Genomic DNA, 13,929 nt, shown 5'->3' on the forward strand with positions numbered 1-13,929 from the left:
CAATCAAAGTAGTTTTGGCAGGAGCCTCTGCTTTTCTTACCTTGAGGACACCCAACTGTTAAATTTACCAGTTATCAGATAATTGCTCTGTAGTTTGTAGAAATGTCCTGGGGCATAAATTGATCCATAAACTAATCCAGCAAATTTGGGACCCCTTTAAGGAGTAGTTCCAGAGATGCTGAGCAGTTTTTGGTATTTATTCTCACTCAAAAGGACTCCTCCCATTTGTCTCTCTTTAATTCTCTTTTGTAACCCAGTGTTGAATTTGTGAATCTCTAGTTATAGTTAACCACAGTCTGTGCTGTTTTTGAGATGGCCCTAAGGCTTCAACTTCTTGCCACATTGCAAATGAGGACACACCTTTGGAAGAAATTGGGACCCCCCCCTTTTTTTTTAATCGCCTAAAATCTTTGATGCAAACTCTGAAGCTAGGAGTGGGGACAATGGAAAGCTTATCTCTTGAGTGACACCGCGGCTTTAGGAGCTAAGTACTTGATGGAAGGAGGGTAGGCAGTAACCTAAGTTCTTGGCTTGCCTCTCCTGATGTGGAATTAGTGCCTTATGAGCCAGGGTGAGAGTGATTGGTTTCTGTGATGTTTAGCCCAAAAGTCAAAGTGTTCCAGGACTGGGGACTGTGGCCTTGTATGTAGATAATGTCTGCAAAATGAACAGCAAAAATAAAATATTTATTAAATGTTTAACATTTCATATATACTTATCATAAATTCCTACTTTATGATTTGTGTGGAGTCTCTGAGAACAGTTAGAATTTGACTAATATAAAATCTTCACATGTAAAATTAGATAAAACATTTCTGGACAGGAAGAAAATATATCCTCTAACCACATCTGAAGAAGTCTAAAAGCTTTCTGGAGCAGTTATTTCATACAATCATAAATCACTAGTTCTCTGCTTCTGAAATCAGCTTAATCTCTGGCAATTACTCTGCATAAGATACATATGGAAACTTTTATAAAAAGTTAAAGCACTTATAGAACTGTGTTTTAGATTTCAGATTTATTAAGCATTAAAAATTATTAATTAAGCATTAAAATATAAATTTAATAAAAATAATAAAATTAATTATTAAGCATTAAAAATTTGCAAGTCATGAATCATTAAAACATTTTAATGGTTCTTTAACTCTATAATGATAGCTGATATGTGTAGTAAGTTGTAAGAAAAATGGTACTCTGGACTCTATTTGTGAAAACCAGAACAGTATAGTAAAAAGCAAATTAATTTTGGAATTTCCTTAGGTTATACCAAGAAAAGCCAAGTGTAAGAATTATATGTTCTGTGCTTTAGTTTTATATATAAAACATAATTATTTTGAAAAGTTGAATCATGCACTTTAGTAATTGCAAATTGATTTCGTAAAGCTGAAAAATACATAACAATATGAAGAGTTATTTTTCTTTCCTGAGTTACTGTTTTTTAAAAAATACTTTTTGGGTACTTCTTTCTCTGTTAGTTTGGCACAAGGTTTAATAGCTTGAAAATGGTGAGTTTGAGGTAACAGTTATTTTGATTCTTTTTCTTTTAAGCTGTTTGAACTGCTGGGACCTGATGGACTTGAACTTATTGAGAAACTCCTTCAGAACAGAATTACAATTGTGGATAGATTTCTTAATTCTTCAAATGATCATAAGTTGCAGGCTCTTCAAGGTAAGAAAGTATTCAGTGGTAATTCTAATTTAATGGAAACATTCACTGGTTAGCAAGTCTTTTAAAAATAATTATGCTTTTAATATTATTTGGTCTATTATATAATTTAGTGATACCGCTTTTTAAGGTAGATTTTAAATCTGGCAGATTATGCAACAAATATTAATGCCTTAAATAGGGCATATTACAGTAGAGATTCTCTTTATGTTTACGTATGGCATTTTTTTCTTGCTGAAGATTTGAGTAGACAATTTTTTTTAAAGCAAATACATACAGTATTTACTATGAGCTAAGTAGTGTTTTAATTTCTACCCAACTTTTTTACCTTGAAAACTTTCAAACCTGTAGTAAATATGTAAAATTAATACAGTGAATACTTGTATACCCTTCATCTGGATTTGCTAGTCATTAACATTTTGCTTTCTTTCTCTCTCTTTCTCTTTCTTTCATTATTATTCTCTTTACGTATGCACTCACACACATATACATAAACAAATACCTACTGTTAAAGTTTTTGCTGAACAGTAGCCTGACTGCGGCTTAGATGAATTAGAAAACTAATTTTCCCATCTTGATGCTTCACCTAATTCTTTCCTTGTTCTGTGTTGCATCTTGGAGTTTGATAAGATAACTTGCACTGTGCTCCATCAGAGTATGGACCAAATCTCAGTCTTCATTGTCTTCCTAGCTTAGTTAGCAACAGTGCCTGGAACTAGTAGGTCTTCAATACAATAAATGTGTATTGGTTTGGACTGCTTTGAGCAACACTTTGAGCAGTTCCTTTAGTGCTGCATTGAGCCAAGATATACTACTTGGAAAGATTTAATTAAACATAGAAGGTAATCTGTTGGAAGAAAAAATTTCCTTAGTATTGAGTTGACCAAACCACATGTTTAAAGTGGAACTTGTGAACATTGAGCTTTCGTTGACCTGATTCTTAGTGGTTCTGGCCATCTTCCCATTTTTTTAAAACTCTATTTCCATGAAACGGTGGATCATGCTCTTTATTTGCCTTGGTCATCTTATAAATATATACTGAGCTAATGTTAATATGTTTTATTATTATGTTAACAGTAAGTGCTAATTAGTATTGATAATTATTTATTGAAATTGTGTAAACAAATAATTTCAGAATTATAAAATTTAATTTTTAAGTTCCTGATGTTGTATCTAAGAATTTGTAACACTAAACTATGTAATCTGTATATAGAAAATATCTGGTGACTTTTCTTAAGCCACTGTATTAATATCGCTTAGATTTTATATCTTTAAAAACCTCTCCTTAAAACATACAATTGAATATGGCAGTTTTTAAAAAAGTGAATTAAAGCATTTTGCAATCTTAAATTTTGGCAAAGGGAAAAATGGTTTTCATAAAGGTTCAATTTATAAAACATGGTATTTCTTAAATTTGCTTCGTAGACAATTGCAAAAAAATTTTAGGAGAAAATGCTAAACCTAATTATGGATGTCAAGTTACTATTCAGTCTGAACAAGAAAAACAATTAATGAAACAGTATCGCCGTGAAGAAAAAAGAATTGCCAGACGAGAAAGAAAGGCTGGAGAAGATGGAGAAGTTGCGGAAGGACTTTTGTGCTTTGATCCTAAGGAACTGCGGATACAAAGGTAATAAAAACCAGAAGCTGAAAAATGCTTCTGTTGTAGTTGCTACCATTATGTATTATCATTTTTTAGTTTAAACAGTTTAGATGATTCTTACTTCTAGTGTTGTTTTCTTATAAGAACAGAATTTTGATATATGAAACCCTAATTTTCTGGGATAAAAAAGCAGTGATCTTAATTAGAATATTCTTGGTTGCATCTATGTAGGTGAGAGGTTTTGATTATAGAGGTAAGCTATTTTTAGGTGCTGTGCACACACCACTAGTAAAATTTGTGAAGCCTACACAGATTTATCTTGAGACATTTGGGTTTTTTTTTTTTTCCTAGCTTAATAAAAATACTTTTCCTCATGTTAGTTAGAATTAGGAAGGAGGAAAAAGAAATGAAGGCATTATGGTACTGGTTCTTTTAAATATTGAATCCTATTTTTAAGGAATTTATACCTTGTTACACATCCTTGGATTATGGTAAACAGAATTATAAATAAGGAACATTAAATTAAACTTATCAGATGATATTATCTAAAAATAGTACCTAAAGAATGTGTTAACTCCTATGTAGTTACACGGAAAATTTCAGGATTGCTAATATCTTTCTTTGTATTGTAATTTAGTTTCTTCTACTTTATAATGGAAGGCTACCTGAAATAGTTATCATCGTGAGTATTTTAATATATGCAAGATAAAAATTTCAGATTTACCCTATTATTTTTGTATTTACAGAGAGCAGGCACTTCTGAATGCTAGAAGTGTTCCAATTCTGAGCAGGCAAAGAGACACGGATGTTGAAAAAATACGTTATCCCCATGTTTATGATTCCCAGGCTGAAGCCATGAGAACATCAGCATTCATTGCTGGTGCAAAGGTATGTTATTGGTATATGACCACTTTGAGATAATATGTCTATTATGAGGAAATAATACATAGATTTTCCATATTTCTTTTGTGACTCTTGTACTTGTTGATATACTGTGCTAACTTTTAAAATAGTGGGGAAAATGAGATAATACAGTGTATGCAAAGTTCTTGACACATAGTAGGTATTCAAAACATATTTTTTCCTTTCCCTTCAGTTATTTGTGGAACTTGTATTTTTGAGTTTTAGTGGTTGCATTACTTTTTGGTCTTTACACTATACATTGCACATTTTTCCTAGCCACACAAGTACATCTGTCTTTAAGAGACCATCTAATAAATATATACTTAAAATTCATCAGCTTAATAGGTGTTTTATATGAGAGATATGATATATGAATAATTTGTGTGTATGTGGGTTTTTTTGTGTTTTTTTTGTTTAGACTTGTTTTTCTTTAAATTTGCTGTATTTATTTACCAGTTCTATGTCTAAAGCCAGTAGTGTTCTCTCTCTCTCTCTCTTTAATTAAAGAATCCTTACCAGAACTATTCTTTAATTGATTTTTATTTTTTATATTTATAGATGATTTTACCAGAAGGAATCCAAAGAGAGAATAACAAGATGTATGAAGAAGTAAAGATTCCCTATAGTGAACCAATGCCAGTTGGCTTTGAGGAAAAACCAGTTTATATCCAAGACTTAGATGAGGTGAGGTGATCATTTTGTATATTTATTTATTTTAAAGATTTATTTATTTTTAGGGAGAGAAAGCAGGAGAGAGCATGCAGATGAGTGGGGGTGGGTAGAGGGAAAGAACTAAAAGCAGACACCCTGCTGAACGTGGAGCCTGAGGTGGGGCTCAATTTCAGGATCCCGAGATCATGACTTCAGCCAAAATCAAAAGCTGTACGCTTAACCCATTGAGCCATCCAGGTGCCCCAAGATGATCATTTTTAAAAGTTGATTTTTTTTTTTTTAAAGATTTTATTTATTTATTTGACATACAGAGATCACAAGTAGGCAGAGAGGCAGGCAGAGAGAGAGGGAAGCAGGCTTCCTGCCAAGCAGAGAGCCCGATGCGGGGCTCGAGCCCAGGACCCTGGGATCGTGACCCGAGCCGAAGGCAGAGGCCCCAACCCACTGAGCCACCCAGGTGCCCCAAAAAGTTGATATTTTTGATGCTTGGTATGTTTTATGAATAGATTTGTAATAGAAAAATTATACACACACACACACACACACACACACACACACACACATTTTTTAAAAGATTTTATTTATTTAATTGAAAGAGTGAAAGAGTGAGAGTGAGAGAGCATAAGCAGGCAGAGAGGTAGGCAGAGGAAGAGGGAGAAGCAGGCTCCTCACTGAGCGGGAGCCCCATGTGGGAGTCTATCCCCAGGACCCTGGGACATGCATGACCTGAGTTGAAGGCTGATGCTTAACAGACTGAGCCACTCTGGTGCCCCTAGAAAAATTATTTTTAAAAGTCAGTAGTTGGTTGACATACTAGAGAGAATATATGCAGTTGTTTACTAAAGAGGTACAGGAGGGGAGTTTAAATTTTCTGGGTTTTTTTTTTTTTTAAAGAATTTATTTATTTATTTGAGTGAGAAAGAGAGGAGTGGGAGCAGGAGAGGAGCAGAGGGAGATGGACAGGCCGACTCCATACTAAGCCTGGGGCTGGACTAGGAGCTTGATTCCACAACCCGGAGATCATGACCTGAGCCAAAACCAAGAGTTGGACACTCAATGGTCTAAGCCACCACGGGCTCCAGGGGAGTCTAAGTTTTAAAAACTTATTCCTTCACACATTAAACATATCCTTGTATATATATTTCTATAATTTCATGTTTGTTTTGGTTCTTTCAACTAGTATTTGGTTTAACTTACGTAGGCTGGCTTAAACCGTTTAAAAGGATTCAATTATTGATGTACCAGATGGTCAGCATATAAAACAACAGAATATGATTTGAAGAGGGGATCAAATTCTAAATTGTTTTATTTTTCTCAACTTTTAAATTTTGAATAATTTCAAACCTATGGAAAAGTTGCACGAATAGTATTATCCATATATCCTTTGTCTCCTCCGTGTACCATTTGTTAAAATTTTGCCTTATTTGCTTTATCTCAAAATAAAATATTTCTTAGTTACTTTTATGTTTATTTAAATTGACTGTTCAGCTTGTGATTTATTATTTTCCTGAATTTTTGGAGTTCTAGTAAATTAGTTTTAGAAAGGGATTATTTATCATTTTGACTAATGTTTAAATTGTGAGGATTTGAAAAAGTTTAATTTATAAAGCTGTGTAGAAAAATAATCTTTCCCTTCAATAAACTTACCAAGCAGTGCCAATCCAGAAGACTCTGTATACTCAACAGTACTGTGGTAAACTTGTACGGTCCCTTGAAAGAGTATACAGAAACATAAATTATATTGAATTTTGCACTCTGGTGGTTTTAGAGAACATCAGTATATTGAGGAGAGTGCTAGTCTGATTTGAGTATTTAAAGTTATTTGGATGACTTCTAGTAATAGGGCATTTACAATTAACTAAATTGTAATGCACACTAATGATTAACTTTGAAATCAGGTTTTCTTGGGATCTGATTTATTGGATTCTTTGTAAATTAAAATAAAAACTGTTCAGATGATTGTTTAAAATGTATTTGGAAACATCTTAATTAGGGTATATATTTGTCAGAATTTACTTTTGCATATTATTTGCTTAGTCAATTCCTTGAAATGTAATTGAGGTCAAATTGAAGTTCTTGATGATCTACATTTAAGGAAGTCAGAATTCATGATTTTGGAGTGTGCAGGGGTTGGGAAGAATTAGGAAAAGAATTGCTATGTTGAAACAAACTTCTTAAGTCTATAATCAGAGCAAATATGGAGTATGTAGGAAGGCACATCATCTTATCCCTTTTTATAAGAAGTTACCCCCCTCATAGATTTTATTTTTATCAATTCCTAAATACTCACCTATACCAAATGCATCCATATATACCTAAAATATGCCCATTATTTGAAGAAATATGGCAAAGATATAAGATAGCTGTAGCATATTTATGTGGACAGTGAAAGTGATAATGCAGAGTATTTCATAAAGACAGTGTTGATAATGAATAAGAACCTCTGGTCAGTATCTCATCAGCCTTAGACTTAACACAGTTTCAATCAAATATACATTATTTAATGGTTGTCAAACAGTTTCAGTCAAATCAGTTGATTATGAAGACTCAAAGTATATAATCCAGCACTTTATTTTGGCACTTGTTGGCCACCTAGGTTGTTTATTTTCTCTGTGCTACAGGATATAGTCATCTGGATATTAAACTCACAGAAAAGTCGAAGAAATACATAAGCATGTACTAAATTGAAAAAAAAATTCTTGTAGTATACATATTACTTAACATTAGCCTTTTTTTCATGATCCCAGGGTCAAGTCTGCGTCTCCCTCTCCGTCTGCCCCTCCCCTCTGCTCATTGTTTCTCTCTCCCTCTCTGTGTCTCTCTCTCTCTCTCAAATAATCAATAAATAAATCTTTAAAAAAATTAGGTTAACCTTTCTGTCACCAAAATGAAGTTCATATACACACACACACACACATATGTATATTACCTATGATATATTATATATGTATATGTATACATTTATGTATATGTACATATGTAATATGTACATATATAATATATCATAGGTAATCATTTAGAAATATCAATAATGGAGGTAAGCAAAAAGAGCAGCATAAAGCAGCATAAAGAGTAACCACAGCCAACCAAAATGAACTCCATTTTACACATATATGTGCAGGGGTATTTTGTTTTATAAAATGATATATCATACATATTATTTTTTGTGTATTTATGTAAATATCTACATACATCTTTCCATGTCAACAAACATATCTGTAGCATCATTTCTAACCACCATACTGTATTCCAACCAATTTCTTATTATTTCAGTTTTGTTTTCTATAATAAGTTTATATATTAAAGTTGTAAATTTTATATTAGTCAGTTTCATCCTGTGCATCAGAATTACCTGTAGATCTTTTTCAAAATCCAAGTGCCTTCTCCCCTATTAAATTATAATGTCTTGGGATGGGCCCAGATACTTACATGATTTTTGGAGCACCCTAAGTGATTCTGAAATACAGCAAGGGCTAAAAATCTATAAGAGTAAATAATTTTATACATAATTCTTTTTAAACTTTACCAGTCATTTTAAGCATTATCATCATGAAGAATTATTTTGTTTAGTGTATTAAATATTAATATTTTTCATATGAAAACATTATTAACACTCATAATGAATGGATCAGTCGTCTTATTTTTCTTTCATATTTATTTCTAAATAAATAACTTTATTCATATTAACTTAGATTATGGGAGTAAGAGTTTTCCTTAAATGGGTTAATGCCATCTATAACCTTAATGTCTGTTTGCCATGTAACCTAATATTTTTATGAGTTCTATGGAGTAGGATGTGGACATCAGTGGGAATCGTGGTACGGATCATCACAGTTTAACTTTTCATCTGTTGAAGGTATCAATGTTGCTTATAGTTTTTTGCTCTTACAAATTGTATAATTCTTCTTAGGCTGCCATAAACCACAGACATGGTAGTTAAACAACAGACATTTATTTTTTCACAGTTCTGGTGGCTAGAAATCCCAGATCAAGCTGCTGACAGATTTACTTTCCTGTGAGGACTCTCTTCCTGGCTTACACACAGGCACTTTCTCACTGTGCCCCTCGCCCTCCCATGGCCTTACATGGGCTTTTCTCTGTGTGGCATCTCTTCCTCTTCTTATAAGAACAGGAGCTCTATTGGATTAGGACCTCACTCAGATGACCTTATTTAACATTGTTACTTCTCTAAAATCTTTGTTTCTAAGCACTGTCACATTGGGAGTTAGGTCTTTAATTTATGAATTTTGGGGGAACTTAATTCTATCCATAATATGGATAAAGCTGCACTAGACGTTGGCCTACAGGGTTTTGTGTGAATGTAAGTTTTCATTCCTTTGGAGTAAATGCCTGAGCATGCATTTATTGGGTCATATTGTAGCTGCATGTTTAGTTTTTTAAAAAACTAACATTTTATAGATGTTACCTAGAGTAACATTTTATATTCCCACCAGCAATCCAGTATGACTCAATTTCCCCACATACTTGCCAGCATTTGATTATCACTATTTTTTTATTTAGCCATTTTAATTTATATTTTTATATTTTATTTATATTTTTATTTTAACCTTTCTAACTGAATGTAGAGATTTCCCATTGTGTTATTAATTTGCACTTCCACAAGCAATAATAATATTGGAGAATAATGCATTCAAATGCAACGTGTCATTATAAGTACATAATTAAACCATTTGATGTCCTGTCACTTTAGATAATGATCCCACCAGATGTCATTAACATGAATAGTAATTGAAACCTCAGGAAAAAATATAGGTGTTAACAGAATGTTTGTTTAGTGGATGCTTTTGTTGGCTTAGATCTATTTTATACAACATAGGATCCTTATGGATCACAAAAAGTACTCCAGAAGATGGTATCTTTCTCTTTTCACTGAGTACATAATTGCATGCCATTCCTAACAGTCCTATGGAACCATAGATAAAATCCTCTTCCGACTGAATGTCACCTCAGATAATTTTGTCCTGGTTGCAATGCAGAGTTGAGGGTTGACAGTAGAGCTGCTGGAGTAGTTCAGGACAGAAATGCTAAGCACCTAAATTAAGAAAGTGGCAGCCTATATGAAATATGGGATAAAAAAGAATAATTTAGGTTCAAGTGTATATCAGTTCTGATAACTGATTAAATGGGAGGGGATGAAGCAGAGAGAAGACTCTAGAATGACATCTCAGTTCTTGTTTGAATCTAGAACGATGTCTAGGTCATCTTGAGTGAACGATAGTGTCATTTACCAAGGTGAGGAATAGAAGAAAAGGAGAGGTTTGTACCTGTTCAGTCCAGGAGGCAGAAAACCACTTCGGTTAAGAACAGAGCCTCCGATTCCAGCCTGGCCTAGTTTGACTTGGATCCTCCACTTTCTAGCTGTGAGATTCGGGGCAGGTTACTGTCCTCTGTGGGATCCAGTGTTTCATTTGCAAAGTTGGAATAATAGTACCTTCCTCATAGTTTAATTGTGAGGATTAAATTTATTAATATATATATTAAAAAACTTCGAATACTATTAAGGATTTAATATATTTTAGCTAAAATGTTAGCTTAAAATGAAAAATGTAATGATGAAAACACTGTGATGTCAAGAGTATGGATAAAACAAAAAGACATTGTTACTTCAGAAATAATATTTAGTTAAATAAATTACTCCTGTTGTATTCATTCATGCTATTTGGCTATTCTTTCATTCCAAACACAGGTGGGAGTAGTATCGGATACTATCCTACAAGATCAGGAAGAACTAAACTTATAGTCACTCTATTATGACATCCAGAGTACTTTCTAATTATTTCATAGAAACTAAAAAAAAGTCATTATAATTACTGACATCTGTGGTTATTCAAGAGAGACATTTTGAAAAAAGTGAGAAAGAATAAATATAAAAAGTACTACTTTTCCTGTTTTACTTTGTTTTCTAAACCTGATGTGGGGATCCTAAAGCCAAAGAGTTTATTGACACAGTTGGATTTGATCAAAATTATAAAGATAAGAAAAATAAAGAAGCATCCAGAAAAACACTTCACAGTGTGGATCTTTTTCATGAGACCAATTTGAAATGGGTGAAATGTTGCTAAAACCTGGACATGCCCCCAAATAAAAAGCCTTTTCTGAAGTGTCCCACAAGGCTGGTTATTACACTGTCAAGCATATCATCAGTTTCATCAGAACCATGGCCTTGCATCACTCAATGCCTTTTTAAGAGGTGGTAACAGGAAATAATAAAACATAAAGTTGAAAGTTGCAAAGTGAGTTTACGATATTGTTTACACTGATAGGGATCTTAGCAAAGATTTCACACATTTCATGGAGAACGAAATGGTGTAGCACAAACTAAATTTCTAACCATTTATATCAAATTCTGTTTCCCTTGATAAATGCTTTGCTTCACCTGGAGATTGGAGCCATGAGAACATTGATTCTTATAGACTTGTTTGCTATATTTGATGCTAATACCATCAAAACAAACAAATGAACAAACATGTAGGTGTGGACTACTTCTACATGCTTATAATTCCTACAATTCATTTTTATTCTTTTTGCTTTAACAGTCTTTTTAAGACATTAGGATATCTGGGGTCACATGGATGGTGCAGTCGGTTAAGCATGGAATGGTTTCAGCCCAGGTTGTGATCTGAGGGCTTGAGATCAAGCCTCATGTTGGGCTCTGTGCTCAGCACGGAGGCAGCTGGACAGTCTCTCCCCCTCTCCCTCTGTCCCTCCTGCTCATGTGCACTCTTTCTCTCTATCTCAAATAAGTAAATCTTTAAAAAAAAAAAACTTAAGATACCTAATAATAACGAACACAATTTTTATACTTGTGTACCTATCAGGTTACCCATTTATGCCTTGTGTAGATCCAAATTTCCATTTGTTATTTGTTTCTTATCGTGCAGGTTTGTCGATGAATTCTTCCAGCTTGATATGTCTGGAAAAAGCCTTCATTTTGTCTTTGTTCTTGACAGATACTTCATTTGATATAGAATTCCAGGCTGACAGTTTTGTTTGTTTGTTTTGCCAATCCCTATAGATGTAGCTGTATTTTATTGCTTTCATTGTTTCTAATAATAATGAGGATGCTTTTATTATGCTTTTATTCTTAATTTTCCTTTCTGGGTAATATGCTTTTTTTCTGGTTGATTTTTAAGATTTCTCCTTGTCATTGGTTTTTAGGCAATTTGATTATGATGTGACTTTATATTAGCTTTCTGTCATTGTACAAGAAATTACCAAAAATTTAGTTACTTAGAACATCCATTTATTATCTCCAAATTCTGGAAGTCTGATTTGGGTGGGCTTAACTGGGATCCTCTGTTCACTGTTTGTAACAGCAAAACTGTTGTTTTAGCCAGGCTGATCTCTTATCTAGACGTTCTGGGGAAGGATTCGCCTAACAAGCGCGTTCAGGTTGTTGGCCAAATCCATGTCTTTAGAGTTGTGGAGCTGAGGTTCCTGATTCTTTGCTGTCTATTGTTCTTAGCTCCTCCACACTACCCACATTCTTTGGCATATGGCCCGCCCCATCTTCATAGCCAACAAGGCAGTGTCAAATTTCCTGTGTGCTCTAAATCTCTCACCTCTTCTGATGGTGAAAAAACTCTGACTTTAAAAGATTCGTGGGATTAGGTCAGAGTCACCCAGATAATCTTCCTTTCTAAAGGTCAGCTGTTGCATGTAGCATAACGGAATCGCAAAAGTAACATCCGTCATATTCATAGTTCTGAGGTTTATGCAGGGAGTAAGTACACTGTGGAGTGTGGCAGGGATTGAAGAGGAAGTCTTGAGAGCCAGTTTAGAAATCTGCCTACCACTGCCTTGATGCAGTTTTCTTCAGGGATTTTGTGCATGCTATTGGTTAAGTATCTTGGATCTGTGGGTTTCTGGTTTTCATCAAATGCGGGAAGTTTCCAGCCATTATTTTTTCAAAAGTTTTCTACGCCTTCCTCCCTCTCAGGAAGTCTTATCAAAGATATATTAGGGTTCCTGAAGTTGTCACACAGCTTACTGATGTTCTATAAACTTTTATTTTGTTTTTTGATATTTTTCTCTCCTCATGCTTCATTTTGGGTGGTTTCTGTTGCCTTGTCTTAAAATTCACTGATCTTTTTTCTTTGGTGTCTAAGATACTGTTCATACCATTCAGTGTATTGTTCATCTAGCACTGAAGTTTTGTCTCTAAAAGTGTAAATTTTTTTTTAATTTGGTATCTTCTATGCCTCCACTTGCATAGTTATTTCTGTAGGTTGGGGTCAGCAAACTTTTTCTGTAAAGGGGCAGATAGTAATGATTTTAGGCTTAGTGGACCACATAAGGTCTCTGTTCAACAGTCATTATTCTTTTCTTGTTTCTTAAATTACTCATTCAAAATGTTATGACCATTTGTAGTTTATAGGCCATAAAAACCAAACCAAAAAAAAAAGAAGAAGAAGAAGAAGAAAAGAAAGAAAACCAGGGGCACCTGGGTGGCTCAGTGGGCTAAAGCCTCTGCCTTCGGCTCAGGTCATGATCCCAGGGTCCTGGGATCGAGCCCCGCATGGGGCTCTGTGCTCAATGGGGAGCCTGCTTCCTCCTCCTCTCCCTTTCTGCCTGCCTCTCTGCCTGCCTCTCTGCCTACTTGTGATCTATCTCTGTCAAATAAATAAATAATTTTTTAAAAATCTTTAGAAAAGAAAGAAAACCAAACCAAACCAAAACAAAACAAAACAAAAAACCAAAAACAAAAGGAAGTACCCAAGATGTCTGGCTAGATTTGGCCCATAAGCCATAATTCGCTGACCTTTGCTCTAGTTATTTGAAGGGTCCATCATTTGTGTTATTTCTTGATTTGTTTTAGTTGCTCAGATCAGTTTATATTCTTATTTTAATTTTTTTCCTGCTTTTTACCATGCACAGTCATTTTTTGTGAAAACCAGACATTGCGATTTTATCTTGTTGGGTGCCAGACATTTTTTGTATTCTTATAAACATCCTTGAGTTTTTTCCTGGAATGTAGTTAAGTTTGAGTTAATTTGACCCTTTCAGGTCTTGCTTCTGAAATTTCTTAGGTGGGTCAACGCAGCATTTAAAGGCTAGTTTTGCC

The 13,929-nt window shown here is 34.0% G+C and overlaps 1 protein-coding gene across 1 annotated transcript in view; it reads left to right on the plus strand.

Moving 5' to 3' along the window:
* LOC111158253 (activating signal cointegrator 1 complex subunit 3) overlaps window positions 1-13,929 on the plus strand; it is a 362,572-nt gene that overhangs the window by 59,372 nt on the left and 289,271 nt on the right. Inside the window, exons 5-8 of the mRNA XM_022520163.1 lie at window positions 1,549-1,669; window positions 3,092-3,296; window positions 4,016-4,157; window positions 4,731-4,856. Coding sequence (XP_022375871.1) covers window positions 1,549-1,669; window positions 3,092-3,296; window positions 4,016-4,157; window positions 4,731-4,856 — 594 coding nt within the window. The remainder of the gene's footprint in view (window positions 1-1,548; window positions 1,670-3,091; window positions 3,297-4,015; window positions 4,158-4,730; window positions 4,857-13,929) is intronic.

This window comes from Enhydra lutris, unplaced genomic scaffold, assembly GCF_002288905.1.
Source record: "Enhydra lutris kenyoni isolate GAN:26980312 unplaced genomic scaffold, ASM228890v2 scaffoldscaffold58, whole genome shotgun sequence".
NCBI classification, from domain to species: domain Eukaryota; kingdom Metazoa; phylum Chordata; class Mammalia; order Carnivora; family Mustelidae; genus Enhydra; species Enhydra lutris.